Source organism: Pholis gunnellus, assembly GCF_910591455.1.
Source record: "Pholis gunnellus genome assembly, chromosome: 14".
NCBI lineage: Eukaryota > Metazoa > Chordata > Actinopteri > Perciformes > Pholidae > Pholis > Pholis gunnellus.
The window spans coordinates 10,350,396-10,372,847 of NC_136541.1; the positions used below are offsets into that span (position 1 = coordinate 10,350,396).

The 22,452-nt window shown below is 42.3% G+C and overlaps 2 protein-coding genes across 3 annotated transcripts; both read right to left on the reverse strand.

The window, feature by feature from the left end:
• Positions 1-933: 933 nt before the first annotated feature.
• Positions 934-5,464, reverse strand: dusp22b (dual specificity phosphatase 22b). Its single transcript, XM_079173679.1, has 7 exons — positions 5,298-5,464; positions 4,817-4,850; positions 4,643-4,725; positions 3,897-3,946; positions 2,866-2,940; positions 1,509-1,680; positions 934-1,376 (listed from the first exon to the last, which is right to left on the reverse strand). Exons 1-7 carry the CDS (start codon positions 5,316-5,318, stop codon positions 1,236-1,238), a joined length of 576 nt encoding a protein of 191 aa, XP_079029805.1. The 5' UTR covers positions 5,319-5,464; the 3' UTR covers positions 934-1,235.
• Positions 5,465-10,058: 4,594 nt separating this feature from the next.
• On the reverse strand, positions 10,059-21,408 carry LOC306706665 (serine/threonine-protein kinase tousled-like 1-B). 2 transcript variants are annotated; one of them, XM_079173817.1, is made up of 22 exons: positions 21,056-21,408; positions 19,111-19,232; positions 18,412-18,480; positions 18,181-18,219; positions 17,820-17,895; positions 17,680-17,723; positions 17,496-17,579; positions 17,295-17,375; positions 17,121-17,213; positions 16,893-17,003; positions 16,006-16,142; positions 15,578-15,769; positions 15,248-15,314; positions 14,921-15,018; positions 14,604-14,685; positions 14,422-14,513; positions 14,245-14,334; positions 13,455-13,624; positions 13,182-13,317; positions 12,808-12,919; positions 12,528-12,635; positions 10,059-11,782 (listed from the first exon to the last, which is right to left on the reverse strand). In XM_079173817.1, the coding sequence occupies exons 1-22, from the start codon at positions 21,180-21,182 to the stop codon at positions 11,633-11,635; spliced, it is 2,280 nt and encodes a 759-aa protein (XP_079029943.1). In that variant the 5' UTR covers positions 21,183-21,408; the 3' UTR covers positions 10,059-11,632. The 2 variants fall into 2 exon arrangements, with proteins under 2 accessions (XP_079029943.1, XP_079029942.1); XM_079173816.1 differs by having other exon boundaries at positions 17,496-17,585.
• Positions 21,409-22,452: the final 1,044 nt, after the last annotated feature.

Consider the following 22,452-nt stretch of genomic DNA (forward strand, 5'->3'; position numbering starts at 1 on the left):
TAACAACAATGCATGGTGGAATATATGCGGATACGACGAATCTTATCACATGACAATAAATCAACTTCAGTAAGATTGAACAATTATGTAAATACCAGAAATACTAAAACAAATGATGACCCTATTTTCTCCTGACTGAAACTATTGGGGTTAATTGGTAAATTACAAGTCTTTATTGAATTCAATGTGGACAATACAGTCGTTCATTTAAAAAGGAGCTGCAGCCGCTTACCGTTAATCAAGCTCTCCCCGCTGAAATCTCTTTTGAAGCTTTTCGGTGTCCTTTATCACATCTTGATTTGTTACGGGGAGGAGCTTCTCGTGCACTGAGAAGTTCACGAGGAGATGCGCTTAATTCTGTGAAACTCATCTCCAGCGAAGCACTTCGGTGGGGAATCCCTCTCGTGACCCCCCGAGCAGACACCGCGACGGAATGGAACCTGTGCATGTTACCAATACGACAGTATTCACCCCACACGTTATAAAGCCTATAAGCAGCCTTCAGCCTAATTTTCAGTGACAACTGTTCACTATGATTGTATAATGTTGTTATTGGGGAAATGTTGAATCGAGGCATGAGGAACCAATGTCAGAAGACACTATGGTTGAATCCAAAATATGTTTCGGCTACTTTAGTATTACTGCCCTCCAGTGGCATTCCACGCGCATGCCCAGCTATCTGCTATTTAATGCGATATCTTGTCGTGCTGAAATTAATGTTTTTTTTAAATGCTCTATAGACTCTTAAGACAATGTTGAAGATTGCGTGATAAAATAACGTGATCTTGGTGTTTTGGATATCACATGCATGACCTCCCTTGCAAATAAGACAAACAGGAAGACAACCAGGAAACTGATGTACACAGGGCACAGCATGTGTTCTTATCACCTTCACTACAACAACAACCTCACAAAACACTCGACTTTACTCCTTTTATTTCGCAGTTTGAAATCATTGTGACACAGTACAAAAAAAAAAAAAAAAAACATTCATAAATTAGAAAAAAAAACATCAACCAAACTTAAAAACAGTGCCTGTGCTTCACATGTTAATTGACTCTTTCAGTGTTCATGTCCATGATATTTTGAGGATCACTCACAGCTGTGATAAACATCCTGACAGTAGTTCAAGCCAAAGATAAATTAGACTTCCAGATAGGTCCTGAATACTGTGGCGTTGAACGGCGGGGTAATCCTCCAGGCTGAGCGGCGAGATATCTTATCAAAAGATCTGATCAGATGCCTCCAGGTGGGGTAGATGCCTGTTTTTCCGTCCCCTCACCATTGACTTTAGACATCCTGGCAAGCAAGTCTCGTAGATCAGCCTCATCATTGAAGGAGTTGTCCTTATATTCCTTCTGTAGCCATTCTCTAAACTACAGGGGGGAAAAAGAAGAAAAAAAAAACAGCTTGTCTTTTTGATGACAATGTAAACATTTTTACAAAAGGCTGAACACTGATATTCCACACTCTCTCATGCTCCATCTTGCTCAATTGCTAGGACTGACCTGATCAGCTTGAGTAGCCTCAAACTGCTGGAGTTGCCGTTGAAAGCCCAGGTTGGGGCCAGCACAGGGGCGAACCACCCTCACTGCAGCCAGCGCCTCCTGCCAGCCCAGTCCCGTCACCGTCATGATGTAAGCCACCACCAGGGTGACACTGCGGGACACGCCTGCCAAACTGTAAGAAGAGAGGGGTGGACAACTAGTATGATGCATGAAATTAAACTGACCGGCCCAATTTTTCCTCAACACTTTAAGATAAAGGCGCAGGGTGCTTTCCATTTAAACGGATGAATACAGTAATCAATAAGTGTGTCAGCATGCACATGAGCATCCGGGTTATGGTCAGGTTTTATACTGTAGTGTATTCTGGTTATGTTTTGCACATGTAAGTAGTGTTGGGGAACTAGTTACATATAACAGAGACAGAGTTACGTAATTTGATTACCAAATCAATTTAATTGTAATTGGTTACTGGAGAAAAATATGTAATTTAATTACAGTTACGAATCAAAATGTTGATGAATACAAAGGGAACACATGTGAATATATATTTTCTGTAAAAACGCCTAAATGTAGACTATAACATTCATGCAGTAGCTCTATTGCATTCTTAATTTAAGTTATATAGAAGGTGCCTGGTTAAAGTTTATGTTTTTAGTACTTTTCAGCTTTATCGCCCAGTTTGAAGTATTTGATAGCAAAGCAATTAAACAGTAATCAAATATAATTTTGAGTTACATTACTTTGATTAAAGTTATTAACATAGTTAGATTACTTGTTACATATTATCAGGGTAACCAGTCACCGTAAACGATTACATTTCTAAAATAACCTTCCCAACACTGCATGTAACACATCATTGGTCATGTGTCGAAACTGATGAAATACACACTACATATGTGAAAGAAATATAAATGTGTCTGTCAATAAGTATAGTAAAGAAACCTGTAGCAGTGCAGCGCCATATAAATAGCCTCTTGTTCCCCTGTATTTCTGAGAAGACCCTCTGTCTAATCAAATATAACTTTCCCCTGTGAACATAGGTCAGCTACCCAACTACACAAACAATGTGGGTCAGACTCGTTACTGTACTCTGTTTTAGGAAGTTCAAGAATAGGCTTTTGCTTATCACTTAATCCCCTCTGTGCAGCAGTTACACATGAGTTCACTTGTTGACTTGGTTGATCTCAGGCTGTTTTTTTTTTTAGCTGTAGATGAATTGTACACCACATCTAGATTTTATTATAAGATAGATGGAGGAAACCGATCTAGTTCGGCTACTTGTATTATCTCTTGTTTGTGCGAGTGAACCTTAAAGCTAGCTTTGCGGTAAAGATACAACAAGATGTCTTGCACTCACCAGTGAACGAGGCAGCCTTCTCCTTTCAGGCGGGACTCGTGCATGAACATTATACTTTGTTTAAAGTGCTGCGTTCTGTGGAGCATAAGAATGTTTGTTATAATAGGCCACATTAAACCATTATGAGATCACAGCAAGATCTGCTAGACGAGCTGTGACTATGTGCTGTTATTCTGTCCTCACTGGCACTTCAGAGCGCCTGCATGCCTCTAAAGCTGCATTGGTAGTGTACGAAAACTTGTTTGTACATGCCGAGTGTATGTTTTTGCACCAGACTTGTCAAACCCTTTTATTTCTTATCCTTGATGGATAAGGATGGGGGTGTGCTCACGTCAACTTTGAGAGAGTTGGTGTCATATATCGCATAACAGGTTTCAAACACCTCGCCGTCTGAACCGAAGAGGTATGAGGCAACCGGGGCAGTAATGGTGACAAGGGCTTTAGTGTGCGTGTATATATACATGTGCATGTCCATGTGCAAATGTGTGGAGGGTGGGGGAGAGGAGGAGGGTGCGTATAAATAGAGGCACAGCCCCAACCACAACGCTAAAACTGCAGAACTGAGCTGCGATACTTCCTTCCTGCTAAAAGGCCGCCTGATATGTCAATTTGGCCATAGAGGATTTGTGTGTGTGTGCGTGCGTGCGTGTGTGTGTCTAAACCAGGGTGTCATTTGGTGATACATGATCAAACCTTGATTTTCTTGATTTTTCTTCCCCCCCCCCGTCTCCCACACGTTACATAAAAACAACAGCATGGGTTTGTGCATGTCATGTGCTCATGTTCAAAAACACAACCGTGCACTAAGAGCCGAATCCAGCCGTGTTACTGTGATCACAGCACAGTTAAATGTTGAGCTTGTGAAAGCATATCATTTACATGTTAGCTTGAAGAAAATGAACCTCAGACGCCCACACAGCGCAGCCTCAAATGGATGTTTTACTCTCTCTGTCTCTCTCTCTCTCTCTCTGTGTGTGCCTCAGCCTTTCATTGTTCTGTGCAGTGTTGCTGTGCTGCATCTTGGTACTTACAGGTTTTGTGTGGGCAGGTCAGCTGCTGAAATGCAGAGATAGGTCATCTCCTAAGGGAAAGAGTACTACTTGTTACCTCAGCAGCCACTTGCTCTGATAACACAAATCAATAATCAGCAGCTGGTGAACACCATCACCAACGCTCTTCAGGTTCCATCTGTTGCTGATGGTGGACACACGCCATGCTTTTTGTATGTGGAAGAATAAAGGCAATGTTACGCAGGTTTGTAGTCACACCTGTGCATCCCTCCTTAAAAAAAATGACAAAACTGAGAAAATAGTCTGATTTTGTACCTACTATTTGCATCCAATAAAAAACCTTGAAAAAGAAATGAAGCGAGACAGCACAGTCCACACTGGCTGAAGCAAGAACAACCGCCTACTCTCAAACCCACGCAGGCACGCAACGCGGCACACTGTGTTTGACTTGCATTTGTCACGATACTCCAACTATCACATGAGGATAAAAGTCTCCTGCTTATTGTTTACTCACTCACTCACTCGGGAAGGACTGCTATTTGCTCAAGAAGTAGTATGGCGCCTCTTCCCGACCGACCTGACAGACCGGTTTATGGTCATAAGTCATGTGCACTTATAGTACACATGTAGAGGGCCCAGTCAGATCTGTTCAGCCTCATTTGCTTGTCCATTTCGCTTAAAATATTCATAGGAAATTTAAGATGCACACTAGGGCAAAGATGTTGTATATATATATATATATTTTATAACAATAGAGAGCTTCTCACCTGGAGTATGGGAGCTGCACTGTCATGAATGGACAGGATGTGTGTGATGTTGTTTCTGGCTAATTGTTCCCGGTCTCTTGCATCTGACACAAACAAATGACACCACAAACAAATATAATGGGTTTGTGCGGTCATATGCAAGAACCAAATCAAAATGGTTAAAAGAAGACAAACCTCTGAAATTGCCCAAGTACAGGTCAGGCAGGACCTATAAGGGCAGAGATACATATGTACACATAAGGAAGACACAGTAAAAGCATTTTTTTTGTTATTTGTGTATTTAACAGGGACAGTGCACAGCTTCTTAGCCGAGTTAGCTATAAACTAATTTACATCTGTAGTTAATGGGTTCAAGTCCAAACTTTAGATCATGTAATTAGAATTATAACCAACATATAAGGTAAAACAATCACCATTATGTTAAATATTCATAGTTTGACCACTTAAGTTATTTATATGGTTTATGTTTGATTCTTTTGAAGACACGTCTACTCTCTAACCGAGTCCTGTCAAATATAATCAGCACAACTTTTTTTAATAAACATCTAAAAGGCTCTAGTGAGGATGACATCTCCTTAATTGCAATCAAAACACCAAAGACCTCTCGTGAGTGTGAACTCAACGATGGTCGCGTGCAACAGATGGGAAATCCTACCTTATTGATGCCATTCCCCATGCTGAAAGATCCCGTCTGGAAAAAACAATGGTGAAAAGAAATGCCACGCTGTGTTGACTCGTTGTTTAAAAATGCTTATCCAGCGGCTTCACGGCTTCCCAAACCCGCTGTAGAGGTGCAAATGCAGCTCCGCGTCCGAGCCTGGTCCGAGCGAGCCGAGCACTGCTTCCCAGGCTCCCCGCGTTGAATGCTGGGAGTCGTAGTTTGCTGATACAAGGAGCGCGGCTTTTACTGAGAACACAGGTGAGGTCCAAAAGCCAACCCTGGATCTTAAATTAGATATGATGAAAATATGAATACCCTGTCCCCAGGCCCGACGACAGCAAATTCTTAACCCTGAAATAAACTTTAAAAATTACAGACTGTCAGCCTACATGCCAGAGCAAAATTAGACAAATCCCTTGAGGAAATATTATAGGAATACACTAGACCACCAGGAAGTGAGATGGAATATAAACTCATTGTGAAAAATAATGTTTGTTTTTTTTTACTATATCTCAGTTTATTTTAAGGAAATGTCAACTGTTTGGCAACTTTCTGCCCACGTATTGTGTTTAACCACATTATATGATCAGTAGACTAAAGGGTATGTTTAGAGGGTATGATTTACATTTTGTTATATCTATTCTTGTTACCATCTACCCAAGATCTTCCTCGTTGCCAGTGTTTTGGTGCATTTTGTAAAAATAATGAAAATAAGTTTAATGAAATCTTAAGTAAAGTGGTAAAAAATTTAACACCAAAGTATGGTTTACATGTTGTACTACCTTGTCATTTGCAAGTGCCTTCATCATGTCAAGTGTTGATTGTAAAAATAAATGTTTTATGACAGTTATGTGAGATAGCATGCAACAATCGGGCATTATTTGAATAACATATGCTAAGGTTGTGGATGCCACTCCAGAGATGACATTGCCTCATTGTTCAACAAATCACTTTTATTCAAACTTTTAGTAAATAAGTTGGTAGATGTGTGCTTTCCTGCCATCTGCTGGACATGAATAGACTACAGGCTTTTGCTGCTGATATGCAGTTCCTGGTTCAAAACACTAATCTCAAAACAAACCAACTAAATGATGTATTCAAACTCCCAGTCATATTAGAGAGTAACTTTTCTTCCTTGCCCCAAATCCCTATGCTGGTGCATGAGGGTATTGAGGGAAAGATCTGTAAACATCAAGAACTGCCCATTCGACATGTGTTGGGGGGGGGATTGGTCACACTGGCCATACACAGGGTCTCTACCTTCCCTATACCCCGGTCACCCTTTCCACCATCAGAGCTTCATTTGTGACTTGACACCATTGGAAATGGTTGTCTAGACACCACCCTTACCTGAGGGACATTCCAAACACCAGGGGAAGAGCCATTAGTCATCACCACTACCAGAGAGAAACATCAGCACAATACCTCCATTGAGAAGCTTGTCAAACCTCAGGGTAAGAAACACACAATGGTGCCTCTGGCCAGTGCAAATAACCATCTGGACACGACTCTCCTAGTCTTTTAAAACAGAAGAAGAGAGCATAACTACGACAGATGGATGCTGTTACATTACCCTCTCTTGGGAAAACAAATAATACTGCAGAGTAAGATTGGAGCATCAATCTCCTCTGAGACGTGGCAGGTAATCTAACACCTGTGGATCTGTGGCAGCGGGCCAAAACAATCCCCCTGTGCCAGTTCCTGTGCTAGTTGCCACCAGGAACAAAAAAAAAGGGCACCCAGACCAGCTTATTGCAGCACCATCACCCTTGGAGAGGCACTATTCAACCACCTCTATTCCCAACATTAAGAAATTACACATAACAGACATGAAGAAGCCAACTGACAGCATAGGAAGCTTCAGTGGTTCTAAAACAGAGAAACGATGGCACCTGGCAGTTCTATTCTGGTTATCAACACATTAAAAACATCAACAGGAAGTACTGCTACCCACTGCCCCTGCACATTGACAGCACATTCACACCGCAGACACCAGTTGTTTTAACTTCATGGTGACCCGTTGTTGTTCTATGTGGGGCAGTGTCTGACTACCAGACTACAGCTTGAATGAGAGGAGGCGTCTGTCTATACACAGAGTGCTTCACATGGTAAAAAAGGCCTCTTTTACTGGCTGGAGCGACGAAACATTACAGTGAGCTGGTTATCAGTCCACTTCATGCTGAAACCCTGTTCCTCCATGAGAATACTCCCGTTATTCTGGCCTCAGTTAGTCTGAAACAGCCGTTCTCTCTTAGTGAAATACTTGAAATAAATCTTGCTGTAATACAGTTGGTTCAGTTCATGGAGATTTCAATTTGTGACTGAAGGACCCATAATTTGTCAAATATTTGAAAACAACTCTTGCCAAAGCGGGCTGATACCCTTAATGAAAATGGCTCTGGCCACCATCCATCAACCGGAAAGTAGTTTTCATGCAAATGAGGCAGGTTTACTCACACAGTGCTCCATTTACTGCAAACTGTCACAGCAATAAACGTGAATAATAGAGACGGAAGAAAAAAAAATGTTAACCAGAAAACCGAGACAATACAATTTCGTACTGCTTTGTTGTGGCTTTAGCGTGCAAAGGAGGAGTTTATAGCGTGGGCGTTCACAGATAGGCTGACCAAAATGTAGGTCTGACTCTCATACATCTCCCACGCTGTCAGAGGCTACAATTCAGGTGGTTTCCTGCTCTAGTTTCACATAAACGCTTGTTTTATCAATGAACTTATTTGTTTGTTTTAATTGGAGAAGGGCATGATTCTATCTGCACAGCTTTAATAAATGATTGTATGAAAATCTTAAGAAATATTTTTCTTCCGCTTTCTTTTTTGGTTCCGTTAAAATGTCGACCTCTTCGATGACAGATATTGTTCAGATACAGTTGAAATTTGTCTCGAAGTAAAGACAAGTAGAACATTGTATCAGAGTCACCACAAAATCTCAAATTGACAATCTTAAATCCGACTAGGTGATGCAGGTTTAGTCTGCAATCATTCATTTCAGCAGTAGGTGGCGACATCACCATACGATTAACAATGGTCCTGTTTCAGAAGAATTTTGTATCTCAAAAATAATAATGTATTATGACATAAAAGTATCACAGTATGGTAGGTTATGAAAAAAGCCATACAAAAGTCATAGTTTGTCATGAAAAAGTCATGGAAAAAGTAATAGTGTAGAAAAGTAGTATTTCATAAAAAATGTCATAGCATAGTATGCCATGAAGTGTCATAGTATAGTGTCTGTCATAAAATGTCATTGTAGATGTTGAGTATATCATGAAAAAAGGTGAATAAGAAGTAATTGTATATTATGTCATGAAAAAGTCATAGTATGGTATAAAAAACTAAATATACTGTATAATTTCAAATGTCACAGTATAGTATGTCATAAAAATATAATGAAAAATGGCATAGTATAGTACGCCATAAAAGGCATATTTTATTCACTATTCTCATTGAATAGTAATGTCATTGTATAATATGCCATTAAAAATAACAAACTATATGTCATAAATAATTCAAGTTAAGCATACTAAAGGATTATCATAGAATATCAACGTAAAGCATGCAATAATATATACAAATATATATAAATATACACATATGCTATAAAAAAATGTCACAAAGTCAGTGTAGTAAAGCATTAATATTCTAAACCGTCTACCAATAAAAAGGCATACATGTTGACTGAATAGCTTAGCTAGTTGCTTTACTGACGAGAACAAGGATCCTACCTCAGAGCTTCAGCACAGAGACGTCTCAGGTGGTCTGCATGACGCTCCCTCTTCACAGATGTCCTCCATTGAAGCCACATTATGTAAAAGTGTGACAAATAAAAGCACCCGTCTTAACTTGCAAAACAACTGACAGTTAAAGTAAAAATAAACAATGCACTTTTATGGAATTTAGTTATATTTATAGTTAGGCAATAAGACGTTTACAAAGTGATAAAGATATTCCAAAACGATCTACCTATGAATATTAGTTACGTTAGCTGACTTGATATAGATTGTTTGAAGACCTCACTCACCTTTTTATATTAGTTTGATATTAACTGCAAGAACTGGAGGGGTCCAATAGTCTTCTGGAAAAGGGTGGACGACATGTCCCCACACACACATCTTACTGTGCTCATTCTAGTAACATCGCATAACCCTCCACAGGATAGATGGGTCACTCACAGCGCATGAATTAAGACTTAATAAGGGAAGCTTTATTGCATCTGAATACCGTGGCCTCGCGTCGCACACCGCTGCAAGTAGCTTACTAATGTCTGTACTTACATCCGTCTACACAAGGTTGTCATTAATCATGTGCACTTGATGCTATAGCACCTATTTTCTAGAGTTGTTTTGTCAAATAGAAGGGAGAAAAAATAAATGTTTGACCGGAGGGGAGAAGTTTGTTTCAGGCCTTACTGCACCCAAGTGCCAAAAAGTAACAAAGACTTTTTTCATTGCTCTTCATCACTTGCGTTCATTTGGGGAAAGCAAGCCGTAAGCAGGTACTTCCTGTAGTTTAATCTGCCCGTCATGTTTCTGAAACTACATCCCTGTTTGGGTTATTTTGTTCATCTAATGACTCATTTAAAAAGAATCAATTAAAACGAGAGCGAAGCGAGAAGATGAAAACGCCCACAAGTTGCCATTAACTGCTCCCTGCTTGTCTTTCATCTGACAGACGTGCTTTGCACAGAGTCCACGTTGCGTGTATTTCAGAGGGTTTATAATGTCACAACAACGTACAGGTGTTTTATTTACAGGACGACAACATTTGGGTATATCCACTTGCTCTCTAGCTGCAGTAACTCATGCTGCAACACAGCCAACTGGGGAGCGTGCCCACCTCTACTGGCATGAACAGGTGCGATTCATTCCTCCCTACACAGCGTTCTGCTCCATGTGATGCGTGTTGGACTTGAAAATAAACAGAAACCCATGTGGACATTGACGTCGGTGGCACGAGAACGTGTTGCACACCCCGAATAGCACAGTGTGTGCGTGGGGGCAGTTTCAGACGAGGAGCTGTGGAGACTGTTCCTCTTAACACAGTTCAAGTGTGCACATATTCAAGGCAAAAACCATTCACACGTCACAAACTAAAAGCAAAATTTATAGCAGCAAACTGAGAACAGCTTTCAGGAGGAAACACAAATGAACAGAGCAGAGTGAGACACTGGGAAGCAAGGATAAGCCTCGTTATGATGGATTTGCTAGTGAGTAATGTCTCCTGCACGTGAAATGTACATTAGATTCTGAGTCCCGAGTCTTTGCAGTACAGTAACAGCTGATCCAGTCGCTCAGTTCAGTCAGGTTGATGAGGACGTCAAGGAAAACATGGTACTGTAATACTTAAGACTCTTACCTGAACAACAAAAATGATTTAAGACAGATTCACAGACCTACTTCCCGTAAACCCAGCAGTTGATCTGAATTGCTTTGCAACGAAAGAACAAATGTGAACGGAGGACTTGGCGAGCGCGGGCTGATTCAGAACCAGCCCGCGCTGTAGTACTTCATGCCAAATGTGCGAGACCAGATCACCACGACCTGGACCGGAAGTGCAAATCAACCCCAGACATGTTATCTGGAACTTTTTTTTTTTTTTTTTAAGTTAATCACTTTCAAGATTATAAGGGTAAACTCGGTGAGATGTAACCATCATTCTGTGCCTTATAACAATGGATTGCAGAGTTTACTTGGAGCAGGTAGCCATGTTTGATGCTCAGACACTCACACCTTCTCTGCAACGCACACCTGTTCGCCCTTTTTATTCAGTTTCCTGCTGCTCAATGCCACCCTCAAATCAGCAATAAGAGAACATCGACAACAGCAGCTTTAAGTTAAAGAAATTCTAAGCCATCTTGTGAGATGTACTATGCTTGTAGAGCTAAGAGAGGTGGACTCGGTAATGGCGTCTTAGTGCTCCTATAGCTGTTGAAATGTCTCCTACGGGTTTATTTAATAAAGTCATAACAGAAATCCACTAGATTCATCACTTTCTTTTCTGGCTCCAGACAATGCTGAGCCTCTCTTTCAATGCTTGCCCTGCTCTCTCTCTCCCTTCTATTTTCCAGTTATCTTCTTTCCCTTATCTCACACAGTCGAGTTCTCGGGCACAACTTTGGACAGCGTGTGCAAAGGGAGTATCCCTCTTGCACTTCTTCACTCTTTTCCATCTCATGTTCTCCGTTTAATTCTGCTCTGTTGCTTGTTCGTCCATTTGGAAACAGCTCAGGTAAAAAAATCCATTATCTTCAGATTCCAACAATCCTGCCTTGAGATTGGCCGGAGGGTCCTGTCAATCATGCGAGAGAGCCAGTCAGTAGGTAGGGAGGGATGAGGCGGAGGGCTGCAGGGTGCCGGAGGAGTTTGAACGTCTCATGTGAGGGAGGAGGTAGGAGTCCGAGCACAGTTGGTGAACATCAAACCGGTCCTCCTTGCGGTAAGCCAGACAGCGCCGGATAAATGCCTGCAGATCAGAACATATCATAAAAAGAGCTGCAGGCTGTGAGCTTCTGTAGACTCAATGTATGTACTTTGAAAAATTCTACCTTTTGTCTACTTGGAGGCAAAGACACAGCTACACATTATAGATGATGGAGATGTTCCAGCATGTTTACATGTCATTAAATAGCCACAAACAAAGTTGTGGTTGACATTAATACTTAAATTGCAACACACCAATGTCTCAACTCAGTTGAGAGAACGCCTACAAGGGTTGGGCAGAACGGTGATAAACACACAGACATCTCACTTTGCTTTGTTGTTCAGACCGAGGGTACCGTCCCTTTAATATCCCACTTTATACATTACAGTAGCAATCAGGAGGGCTGCTTTATGGCCGTTTGGAATTTGTTGATATACCTTAATGTTTTGGGCATTTAATCAGGGATGCCAAGAGAGAGCTACCCGAAGTGAAAAAAAAAAAAATAGGACAGCTTAATATCATATAACCATGTGACAAAGGCCTGTGCTATCATTAAATAAGACATGTCACAAGGATATGTAGTAGCCAGCCAGGGGGCATAATAATCACGTATCAGATGAACCATGAAATATGATCAAGAACTCATTTTTCTGATAATTCCGACACCACGGGACTGCAGCTAAATGTCATTATCTTCGGTCGGTGACATTTTTGTGACATGGTATTGAGCTTACATATACATAGCAGTGTGTGTGTGTGTGTGTGTGTGTGTGTGTGTGTGTGCTACCTTGGCCTCTGTGCTAGCCTGTGGTTTAGCAGGGAACTGGACCTCTGTGGCTTTGAGGATGGTGTTTTCCTGGAGAATATCCTGCTGTGACTGGTTGTGACCAAACGGCTGGGAAAACAAAAACGTAAAATCACCACCGACCCAATGTCTTTTCCATTGCCTCGACTATTGTCACTGGAACCGCAAAAATATATTCGCTAAGAAAAAAAAATACATATAGGTGTATATGGTCTTCTGAGTTTGTCTGCGTTCTCCAGTGTAGCGGCGATGTTTAGTGTACCTTGCGTCCGTAGAGGCACTGGAAGAAGATCACTCCCACAGACCAGACGTCCACCTTGTTGGAGATCTTAGGCGGCTCCTTCCCCACCACAAAACACTCTGGAGGGAGGTACCTGAAACACACACAGAACGCAATCTAGTTCATATAATGTTAAAGAGAAAAGTAGTAGGAATTTCAGTAATTCCTTGAAAAATACTGTCACAACCCACTGTCCGTTAGATAATGATGTTCTGCAATATGCTACAAGAAAATGGTCAAAAACACAAAACGGATAATGTGTGTCAAACCTTTCAGATTGACCATAAAAGAGGCTTTAACACACGTTACTATGTCAGTCTATGTAGTGTATTGGTGTGCGTGTGTGTGTGTCTTACCAGTAGGTGCCTGCCCCCTGTGATGTGAGGTCCATCCCGTCCACACCGTAGTTATCATCATCCATAATCTTAGACAGGCCAAAGTCTGTGATTTTGATTTCTCCACATGCAGAACCATCCACCAATAAGATGTTACCTGCGCACCACACAAGACCACGAGACTCAGTACAGTGTGTGAGACAGAAGGATTGGAACAAACAGCGAAGGATTCAGATCAAATACATCAAGCTACACGTATGATTCATCCAGAACAGTTCTGAACACATGGCCCACCGGGTTTGAGGTCGTAGTGGATGATGGGGGGTTTGATTTCGTTGAGGTAGCGCAGGGCGCTGACAATCTGCATGACAATGGAGCGGGCCTCCTTCTCTGACATCAGCTTGTTTTGCTTCAGGTAGAAGTCCAGGTCGTTGCCTTCACAGAACTCTAGAACCGTACAGAACCTGCGAGGGCAGAGGACGGAGAGTTTCTTTCAAGAGCTGGAAAGACTGAAGGCAACTTCCCCCTCCTCCGCATGGAGGTCAGGGGTCAGCGTCAGGACTCTCTGCTACTGAATGAGACGGACTTCAGTTTCCAGTCGGGAATGCGAGCTGGAAAGCTTTGCTAACATGGTACAATATGAGCCGGGCACACGCTCAACATATAGACGTTTTCATCCGTTTACTTGAACAGATATACAGTATGGTAACATTTAACTCCATTTGAGAGCAGCTGACTGAAGTTCACATGCTTAGTTAACAACTAAACCTTCCATTGTCCGGGCATGTGGATGAGGATGAAGTGCTTTTACTATTTACTCTTTCCCAATCTGATAACACCCCTGTGATGTTTGCTCTTATGTGTAGCACTGACGTAGAGCCTAGAGGCAGAATACAACCAACTCGTGCATTATTTGAATATTTACTGGGTAGGGCCTTTTGGAAGGTTTGAATCTTCCTAATGTGCGCCATGTTGTTTTAAAGCCACTGTAGAAATGCTTATTAACCCAGAGCCGGGTGGTAAAGAACACCAGAATATGTCAAAGAAGCAGCGCTGCAGCTGGCAGGGGTCGGAGGTGACTCACGTGTCAGTATCCAGGGAGAAGTAGTCATACAGTTTGACTATTCTGGGATGGTCCAGCTGTTTGTGTATCCGGTACTCCCTGCATGCATGCCTGGAAGGAAATAAATGTCAAAGTAGTGTGCGAGTTGCTGGAGAAACGTCTTGTCTTTGTGTATCTTTAGTTGTGTGTGAGACCTACTTGTGGTAGTTCTCCTTTTTCTCCTCTCTCCAGTTCTTATTGAGCTGGTGGATTTTAACAGCTGCGTAGCGCTGCTCAAACAGGTCAAAAGCCTGCGTGACAAGAAAACACACACACTTGTCTCTTAAAACACAGAGAGACGGAATAGAAAAGAAAATGTAGTCCAACCACACAGACATTACCTTATAGACTTCACTGAAGCCACCCCTGCCCAGCAAGTGCAGCAGCAGGTACCTCTCATTCAAGGTAGGATGGTCTTTAAACCTGTGTGAGGAGGAACAACATGTTACGTTCACTGCTTGTACCCGACTCTTGTGTCACCTTTTGAACAAGCGCTTTTCAAATGCGATACTACTGCACTTCTATATTCTAATATTTTGTCTTTTAACTAGAAAAGGCATTCTCCATTAGTTAAATGTTTGTATTGACAGAATAACCTAAATGTTCCTTAACCATTGGGCTACTTGGCACTTGGTTGTGTTAGTGTATGTAGACTTACGCTGAGCTGTCCTCGTTGTTTATCCTCTTCAGCTCTCTGATATGGAGGTTCCTCACCCGCTCCAACCGCTCCAGCTCTGCCTGGATCTCTGCTTCCTCCTGAATAATTACACCGCGTGAAATTCTTCCATGGACTTAAAACGCATGAATATAATCAAACAATGTAATACTCCAGCTGCCATTTCACTGAATGAATAACCATCTACGCATTGTTTTAAATTACATTCTCAATGTTTCAATGTACATTTTTGGCCGTTTAAATAGACATAAACATGTCTAATGGTCACAATATGTTGTGTCGATTGATTGATTTATTTCTTCTACCAACCTTCTTTAGATGTCCGAGGCGAAGCTTGAAGATTTCTTCCTGCTCGTGGTACTCAGCGAGCGACAGTCTGATAAAATATGTACAAGTCAAAATCTCCGAACAAACAAATCTCAAAAAAAGTCATCTTGCAATGATTTTTTTTAAGCCTCCAGTTGAAGAGGAATTGTGAAGACTAAAATTGAGAAGATCTAAAAGAGGCCTATGATGTACGGCCACTAACAGTTCTACAGACAACACAACACAAACAGGGCACAATCATCCCTCATTCTTTATGGTCAAACATCTTCCAGTTGTTCCACTGACAGTACGTAGTGATTTCAGTGCACTCACAGCTGGGGCAAGGAGGGCTTGAGAAACGGGTCCGAGTCGTTGCCGTTGACCACCTTAGTTTTCCGCTGCTTGGCTTCAGAAGTGGAGGCGATCGAGAGGGAGGGAGATGCAGGGTTTGGAGGCTTCCTCTTGGCCAGCAGCTTCCTCTGTCGCTCTATGTCCTCCCTCTGCTGGTTGATGCCCTCCTGTTGCCTATACAGTGTGGTATAGGGAACGGGGTCATGTGGGAAATACTGCAGCAGACAATAAACAGCCTTTTCATATGCTTTGCCCCCTGGCCGTGAAGTGACGCATGCACAGAAATTCCTCTTATAGCCACTGTGTTTCTGACCTTTTAACATGGTTCAAAGCTGCAATACTCGTGCAAAGGATGCGTGTTAAACTTCCTGTAATTAGGTACAAATATGCACGTGTGTGCCGTCACTCACTTGATCAGGTTCTGGAATGCGTATCCGTCCGTCCACTGCTCTGTGTAGGACGCTCCGTGTCTGACGGTGGTGAAGTGACCGAGACGGAGACGGTCCTGCATGCTCTTCTCGCGACACGACTGCTTCTCCTGGGTGCTCTGTTCACACAAACAGGCACGCATTAGACAAACGAAATGTGACGAGTGACAAAAAGCCCGCACCTGGAACTTCTCTCCACCCAGACTAAATGTGTCTACACCTTCAAGCAAATGTTGAATTAATTGGTTTGTGTATGAAATACACTGCAGACTGAAGTCTTTACTAACAGAGTGATGGCTGACCAATGTGACAGATCCAACGCAGGTTGAATGCGCATCGGAAGGTCCGCATTGTATTCCTCTGTGATATGTCATACGTCTGTCATATTGTGAAAAGGGTAGCTTGTACAATAAATCCCCACCGCTACTGTGCAGCTCGTTGCAACTCCAACCCCAAAAATGGTGGAGCCCATGAGGAAAACAGGGAATTGTTGAAGAGATTCAAAGATCTACCAACCCACAGACAGAATTTTCCCCTCAAGAGTTGGACCAAAGCAGAGCTAAAACACCAGAGAATATTCAACGTATTATTGGAGAAGCTGTTGCTCTCTGTCAGTAGCAGGTGCAAGTAGGCAGTTATTTTGCAAGCAATAGGTTTCAAATCTTCTATATTTTGCTAACACATTAACTGTAAAAACATGATAAGACGATAGTGTCTGTTAGGCATATATACAGTGGGATGTGTCTTTGTCAGGTTGGTTTTCTTTCTGCCCACAAGGGAACAAAAATGTCTTAATACAGATGTTTTCTTTTTTTCAATCATGAGTATGATGAATACACAAAAGGGTGCACGCAGCCAAAGACGGATACCTTCTCTATAAGCAGCTTCTTGCTCATGGTGATGCACTTATTGAGCCTCTCCTTGTATTTCTCCAGGAGTTTCTGCTGTTCATCTATCTGCCTCCGCAGGTCACAGTTAGCCTGTTAAGGGAAAGACAGCAGAGACTGCATTAAGTTGGGTTGTGTAGTTATAAACATTAGACAGTTGTCCTTTCATGCACTCTCCAACAAAACTCGGTGTACGGATGCTGAACTTACTCTGAGCAGGTCATCTATTCGTCCCTCTTTTTTTTCCAGGTCCAGACTCTTGTTGCTCTCCAGAGCGGCAAGTTTCAGCCCCGTTAGCTCCGTCTAAAGGATTCAGGCAGAGATGTATTCATAAATATACAATAAAGTGTGTCGTGTGAGAGTTTAATGTATGCATCGCATTACCTGGACACACTTGCTGGAGGAGGCTTTAGGATTGTGCTCACCAAAACACAGACTCGTAGGGGAGGAGCTATTCTGTCGGATCTATTAGACAAAGAGGGATTTTTAAACCGTGTAATGAAACACAGAGAATCACATCCACCTCATGTGCAACTAACTCCATCAACTATGTGTGAGGCATTGTATCGTTTGTGGAAAACTCACGATTGAGCCCGGGGCCGAGTGCGAGTTCTGTGGAGAGCGGCGAGCTGATGGGAGACCTCTGACTGGACTGGAACCATTCCCACCCTGGAACTTTGCAGAGAAAATTGGCAGACTTAAAAACCCATTTAACAAAATAATACGGATTGTAACTTTGTGGAATGGCGGGAGTTGCTTTAATACTCACATCAAAGTAGTCGCTGATCTTGGGCCCACGTGTGGAGGTCTTCCCTGCATAGAAAAATGAACAAAAATGTAATGTAAGCCATCAGTAAGGCATGGACATCTACGTCATATCGGTTTGTTGCACACAGGTGTCAGTCATACCTTGACTGCTCTCTGAATAGGTGTCAGCTTTCCTTTTCCTCCCTCTGGACGACTCCGAGTGCTTTTTCTCCGGGGTCTGTGAATCGATGTGAAATAACAGAGAGAGAGAGAGAGAGAGAGAGAGAGAGAGAGAGAGAGAGAGAGAGAGAGAGAGAGAGAGAGAGAGAGAGAGAGAGAGAGAGAGAGAGAGAGAGAGAGAGAGAGAGAGAGAGAGAGAGAGAGAGAGAGAGAGAGAGAGAGAGAGAGAGAGAGAGAGAGAGAGAGAGAGAGAGAGAGAGAAAAAAAAGGCATAAATCCCTTGTGTTTTACCTAACAAAGCTGGTTCGAGTGGCGGTGTTGAGCAGGAAGAAAGAGTACATACTGAGTAGGCAGGGGAGCTCCCTCTTTTCAAATCAGAGTTCTAGGAAGAGAAGAGAAGAGGTGGAGGTAGTGTGGGAGAGACAGAAAGACGAGTGGGCAGAGCTAGGATGTACTGACAACATGCAACTTTGTCTAACCAGACTTCACTGTTGGTATCCGTGTAATAAAGTAAGAAATATTTGATTTATTTTGTTGCATTCCCATTGCAAAAATGACTGTGTGTGTGTTTTACCTCCGATTCCTTGTCACTAGATGAGCCCAGACTGCCATAGCTGTGGTTAGAAGACTCATTGGCCAGACCCTGCACAAACAAATAAGTCAACACATACAATATGAAAATATTGTCCAAAATAAACTAAGACTGAGGCAGGCCCGTAGTATGACACGTCTACTAGGAATCCAGATCTTCAGTTATTAGGTGTGTCACTTGGCTCTTTTCCACCACATTAATAATGACGAGACGCTTGCATCCGTTTTTTTAAGAAAACAGGAACTTTTACCTGCTTTTCCACCATGAGACCCGGCTGTGTTTCTTTTTTATTTCCTGCCTACAAAAGGCCCCTGTTGCTGAGGCAGTACTTTCTGATGACTCTAGGAACTATCATGGTGGAGTTATAGTCAGTGACTAACACAAGCCTCAAGGCTGCTACAACTTGTCTACAGCATTCTTTCTGCTGCAAGCAAGCACTGGTTGTCGCTAGTGTCGATAGTAGAAATGAAGGTCGGAGATTTCTTGTCGTTATTGATATTTAAACAATGCATGCGCTTTCTTGAGTAGTCTCAAATAAGTTTTGTCTTTTGAACAAAGATTGTGAGTTTTCAATCCTTCACTGGTCAAACAAAAGGCTAAAGAGGCTCTTTAGACCCTGGGTCGACTGTGTTTGTGTGCGACATATCGCAAATACAAGGCTTCAGTTTTTCCTTAGGTTACCTTAGCACCTCCACTGGTGCTCCCAGTGCTGCCGCCTGTGTTGCCACTGACGGCTCCGGTGAACCTGGCCTCCAGCAACTCCTGTCTCCTGGGGTCCAGGCTGTGCAGCTCCTCCATGGGGCCTGGCACAAGGGGATCAACAGCGGAAGGTTAGACGCTTACATTATTGCCATTAGAAGCAAACAGTGGCGACAAGTAAAAAGGCGTGAGAGCAATTGAGCCCTGAACATTTTTCTGTGGCCAAATAACTAGAAAAAAAATAGGCACTGAGAGAAGAAACAGAGGACAGTTTCTGGGGGAGGATTAGAGAAAATCGAGAGATTAGATGGTAAAAACAGATAAATGGATTCGATTAAATGGGCAGTAGAGGTAGCTCTTTAAAAGATGCACGTTCATGCTATACTGGAAGATACTGCGGATGAGTGACACTGCATTTCTAACATAAGCAGGAAGGTCATTCTACCACTGGGAAGTCAGAAGGGGGAAAGCGTCGAGGCCGGGCTGAGCGAGTCTCCCAGTTTGTCACCACGGAAATCTTCAACCAGCCCTTCTATTATCTCATAAGTTAGATCGTCACAACGGCCTGATTGCACAGACCTAAATTACTCTCCCAATACCACAGAAGCCTTGCATATAGAGCCCGACACCAGCTGAGATAAGGATGCTGGAAGATATATTCTAAAATCACATTTTTCCAAAAAGCTTCAGAGGCAATGAGGAATAGATTCGGCCCAATTCAAATACGACATATCGCATCGATGTTCCTTATGCTGGTGAAACAGGACTTTTGCTGACACTATATAGCCAGATTTGCAGATGTCCGAGTGCTAGACCTCACCACTGCAAATCTGAACCACAATGTTCATACGATGATGATCACACATTAAACATATATGCTGCCTGACTGGGCCTTGTTCTGTGACGACCAGTTTCCAGGGAGCGACACACAGGGGTCCTCTGCTCCCTGCTGACTCTACTGCTGCAAGTGTTCCTTATTGGATATTTCCTGGCTGTCATCTTTACATAGCTTCTGGCACAGGGGCAAGCCCTAAAAAGGCATAATGGACATTATGAAACCCACGAGCAGTGAGACAGAGAGCACATAACAACGCCTGTGTGAGGTTACCTAAGGACAGGAAGGGGGGGGGGGGGATTTAGCTTAATTCATCTATATAACCTTAGCTAGAGCTTCATATTACAGCATTACTTTGTACAGTACTTTAGTATGAACATGTCTCAGGTGGAAGATTAATTATCACACGATTACATCCGTAACGTTACAGTCCATATAACGAGGATTTTCTTTCTTAACGACTTATTTACAACCATCGCTGTCTAAACAGTTCCGTTACACATCATGTCATGTAACCGATACTGGAAGAATATAACTAACAGCTCCCACTTGTGATCACTGTTTTGTCACATCACATCCAGCAACTCGTCAAAAATCGAGTAAATAGTCTGAACAACACAACGTGGATGAATAGATGCATCCATAACTGCCCAAAAAATGCAAAATCCAGGGCCTGTTCAAGTTTATGGCAGTAGGAACATGCATGTTAATGCTTTAATGGATGCATGCATAGCCATGTTGTTGAATATCCAACTAGATGCTATTGATAGGGGGTGGGTGGGGGGGTTACAAACTGCTACAAAACCAGCTATCGCCTCAACAGCTACAAGTAACAATAAATAATGTAAGCTGACACACAGAACAAGCTAGCGCTTCCTTTGTGCAAACAGGATAGCTCGCTGCTACTTAGACTGGCCATCAACTGAACTGACAGCTGACGTTTGGCTTCCAATTCACGGCATCAGTGAACTTGACATCCATTTTTACTTCAACAAACGTTAACTCGACACGGCCATAATAGTCCACTTCTCCTGTTAAGGACACACTTTAGGGAGGATACGAGTCAGTTGTGCACTTGGCGAGCTAATATACCTTCCTTGCTCTTTGCGGTCGCCGTTATATGTTGTTGAGAAATCGTTGGGGACGAGGAGAGCTGCGACCAAGATGGCGTCGCCTCCAAACTTCCACCACCACTTCCACTGTTACTTTGGACACTCATGAAGCCACTTTACCGCTGATAAGAGCCAGCGTACACACTGCCGTTTGCGGAAATCCCAAACTTTCGTCCATCGTTTGACACCTGCTGTTGCCAAACAGGCCTGTAAGCGCGAGTCCGAGCGTTGTTGTGTTGCTACACGTCTCGCATTTTGTGCTCCGTGCGGGTCCGGTGGAGAAGCAGCTTCTTCAGAGACTCGCTGAAACGGATCCAATGTAACCTTTGCATGACGACCGCACCGCGCGCCTGTCAGCATCCAGCTCGCGAACGGAGCTTTGATTCTAGTAGGCGAGGCTATCGCGAGGCTGCCGCGCACCTAGCAGCGCGATAGGGGATGGCATGACACTGAAACAGACACTGATCTGGGATCATTTTACCCTCCTCCAAACTAGCCATAGGTTGACTGGTGGGCACGTCTCTGCGTCGACCCGAGAACAGCCTCTTGTTTGGGTGAAAACAACAAACACCCCGAAAAAAATGGCCGAAAGTTCTTGACTGCTTCTGCTTGAGGAGAACTACAGAAAATAGGGACACACACACACACACACATGCGTGCGCACACGCTATATTGTGTGTGCGTGCATGTGTGTGTACACACACATGTATATAAATATGTATATGTGTGTATACTGTGTGTATATATATAGATATATCTATATATATATATATATAGATATATCTATATATATACATATTTACTGTATATATATACATATTTATATATTTATCATATATATATATATATACACATATTTATATATATACATATAAACACACATAAATATGTGTATACTGTATATACATATTTACTGTTTATATACATATTTATATATAGTTATTACATATATACATATCTATATATATACTTATACTTATTTATATATTTATATATATATATATATATATATATATATATATATATATATATATATACAAATATCAGTGGTGGACCGTCAGGGACAGCAAGGCCTTCTCTGCTGGCCTAGACAGAAAGTTATAGCTATTTTATAATTTAATACTTTTTCATAAATACTCGACATGTATTATAATTATTTTTCCCCATTAGCTTATTTTCTCATTGCACAGCTACTGTCTTCCTCAGTTGCTCTGCTTCCAGTGCAGCTTGTTATAAGGAGAGCTTTTATCCAATCAGATTTCCCCTCTATGTTGTCTCTAGGTTAAAGAAACTGCCCGGAGGCCTTCAAAATTACAAGTGAATCTCTTTGCAGTTTAAGTAAATGGGGACGATATTGTTGATTGTCATAGTCTTCAA

Excerpts from the sequence above, each read along its gene's own strand:
- LOC306706665 (XM_079173816.1), bottom strand. The coding sequence starts at position 21,182 with ATGAGTGTCCAAAGTAACAGTGGAAGTGGTGGTGGAAGTTTGGAGGCG. Across the intron at positions 15,019-15,247 it reads GCCTCGGACATCTAAAGAAG|GAGGAAGCAGAGATCCAGGC; the intron begins GTTGGTAGAAGA and ends GTAATTATTCAG. Across the intron at positions 14,686-14,920 it reads AACAACGAGGACAGCTCAGC|GTTTAAAGACCATCCTACCT; the intron begins GTAAGTCTACAT and ends CTCCTCACACAG.
- dusp22b (XM_079173679.1), bottom strand. The coding sequence starts at position 5,318 with ATGGGGAATGGCATCAATAAG. Across the intron at positions 4,851-5,297 it reads TGGGGAATGGCATCAATAAG|GTCCTGCCTGACCTGTACTT; the intron begins GTAGGATTTCCC and ends CTGCCCTTATAG. Across the intron at positions 3,947-4,642 it reads GTGCAGCTCCCATACTCCAG|GAGATGACCTATCTCTGCAT; the intron begins GTGAGAAGCTCT and ends TCTTTCCCTTAG.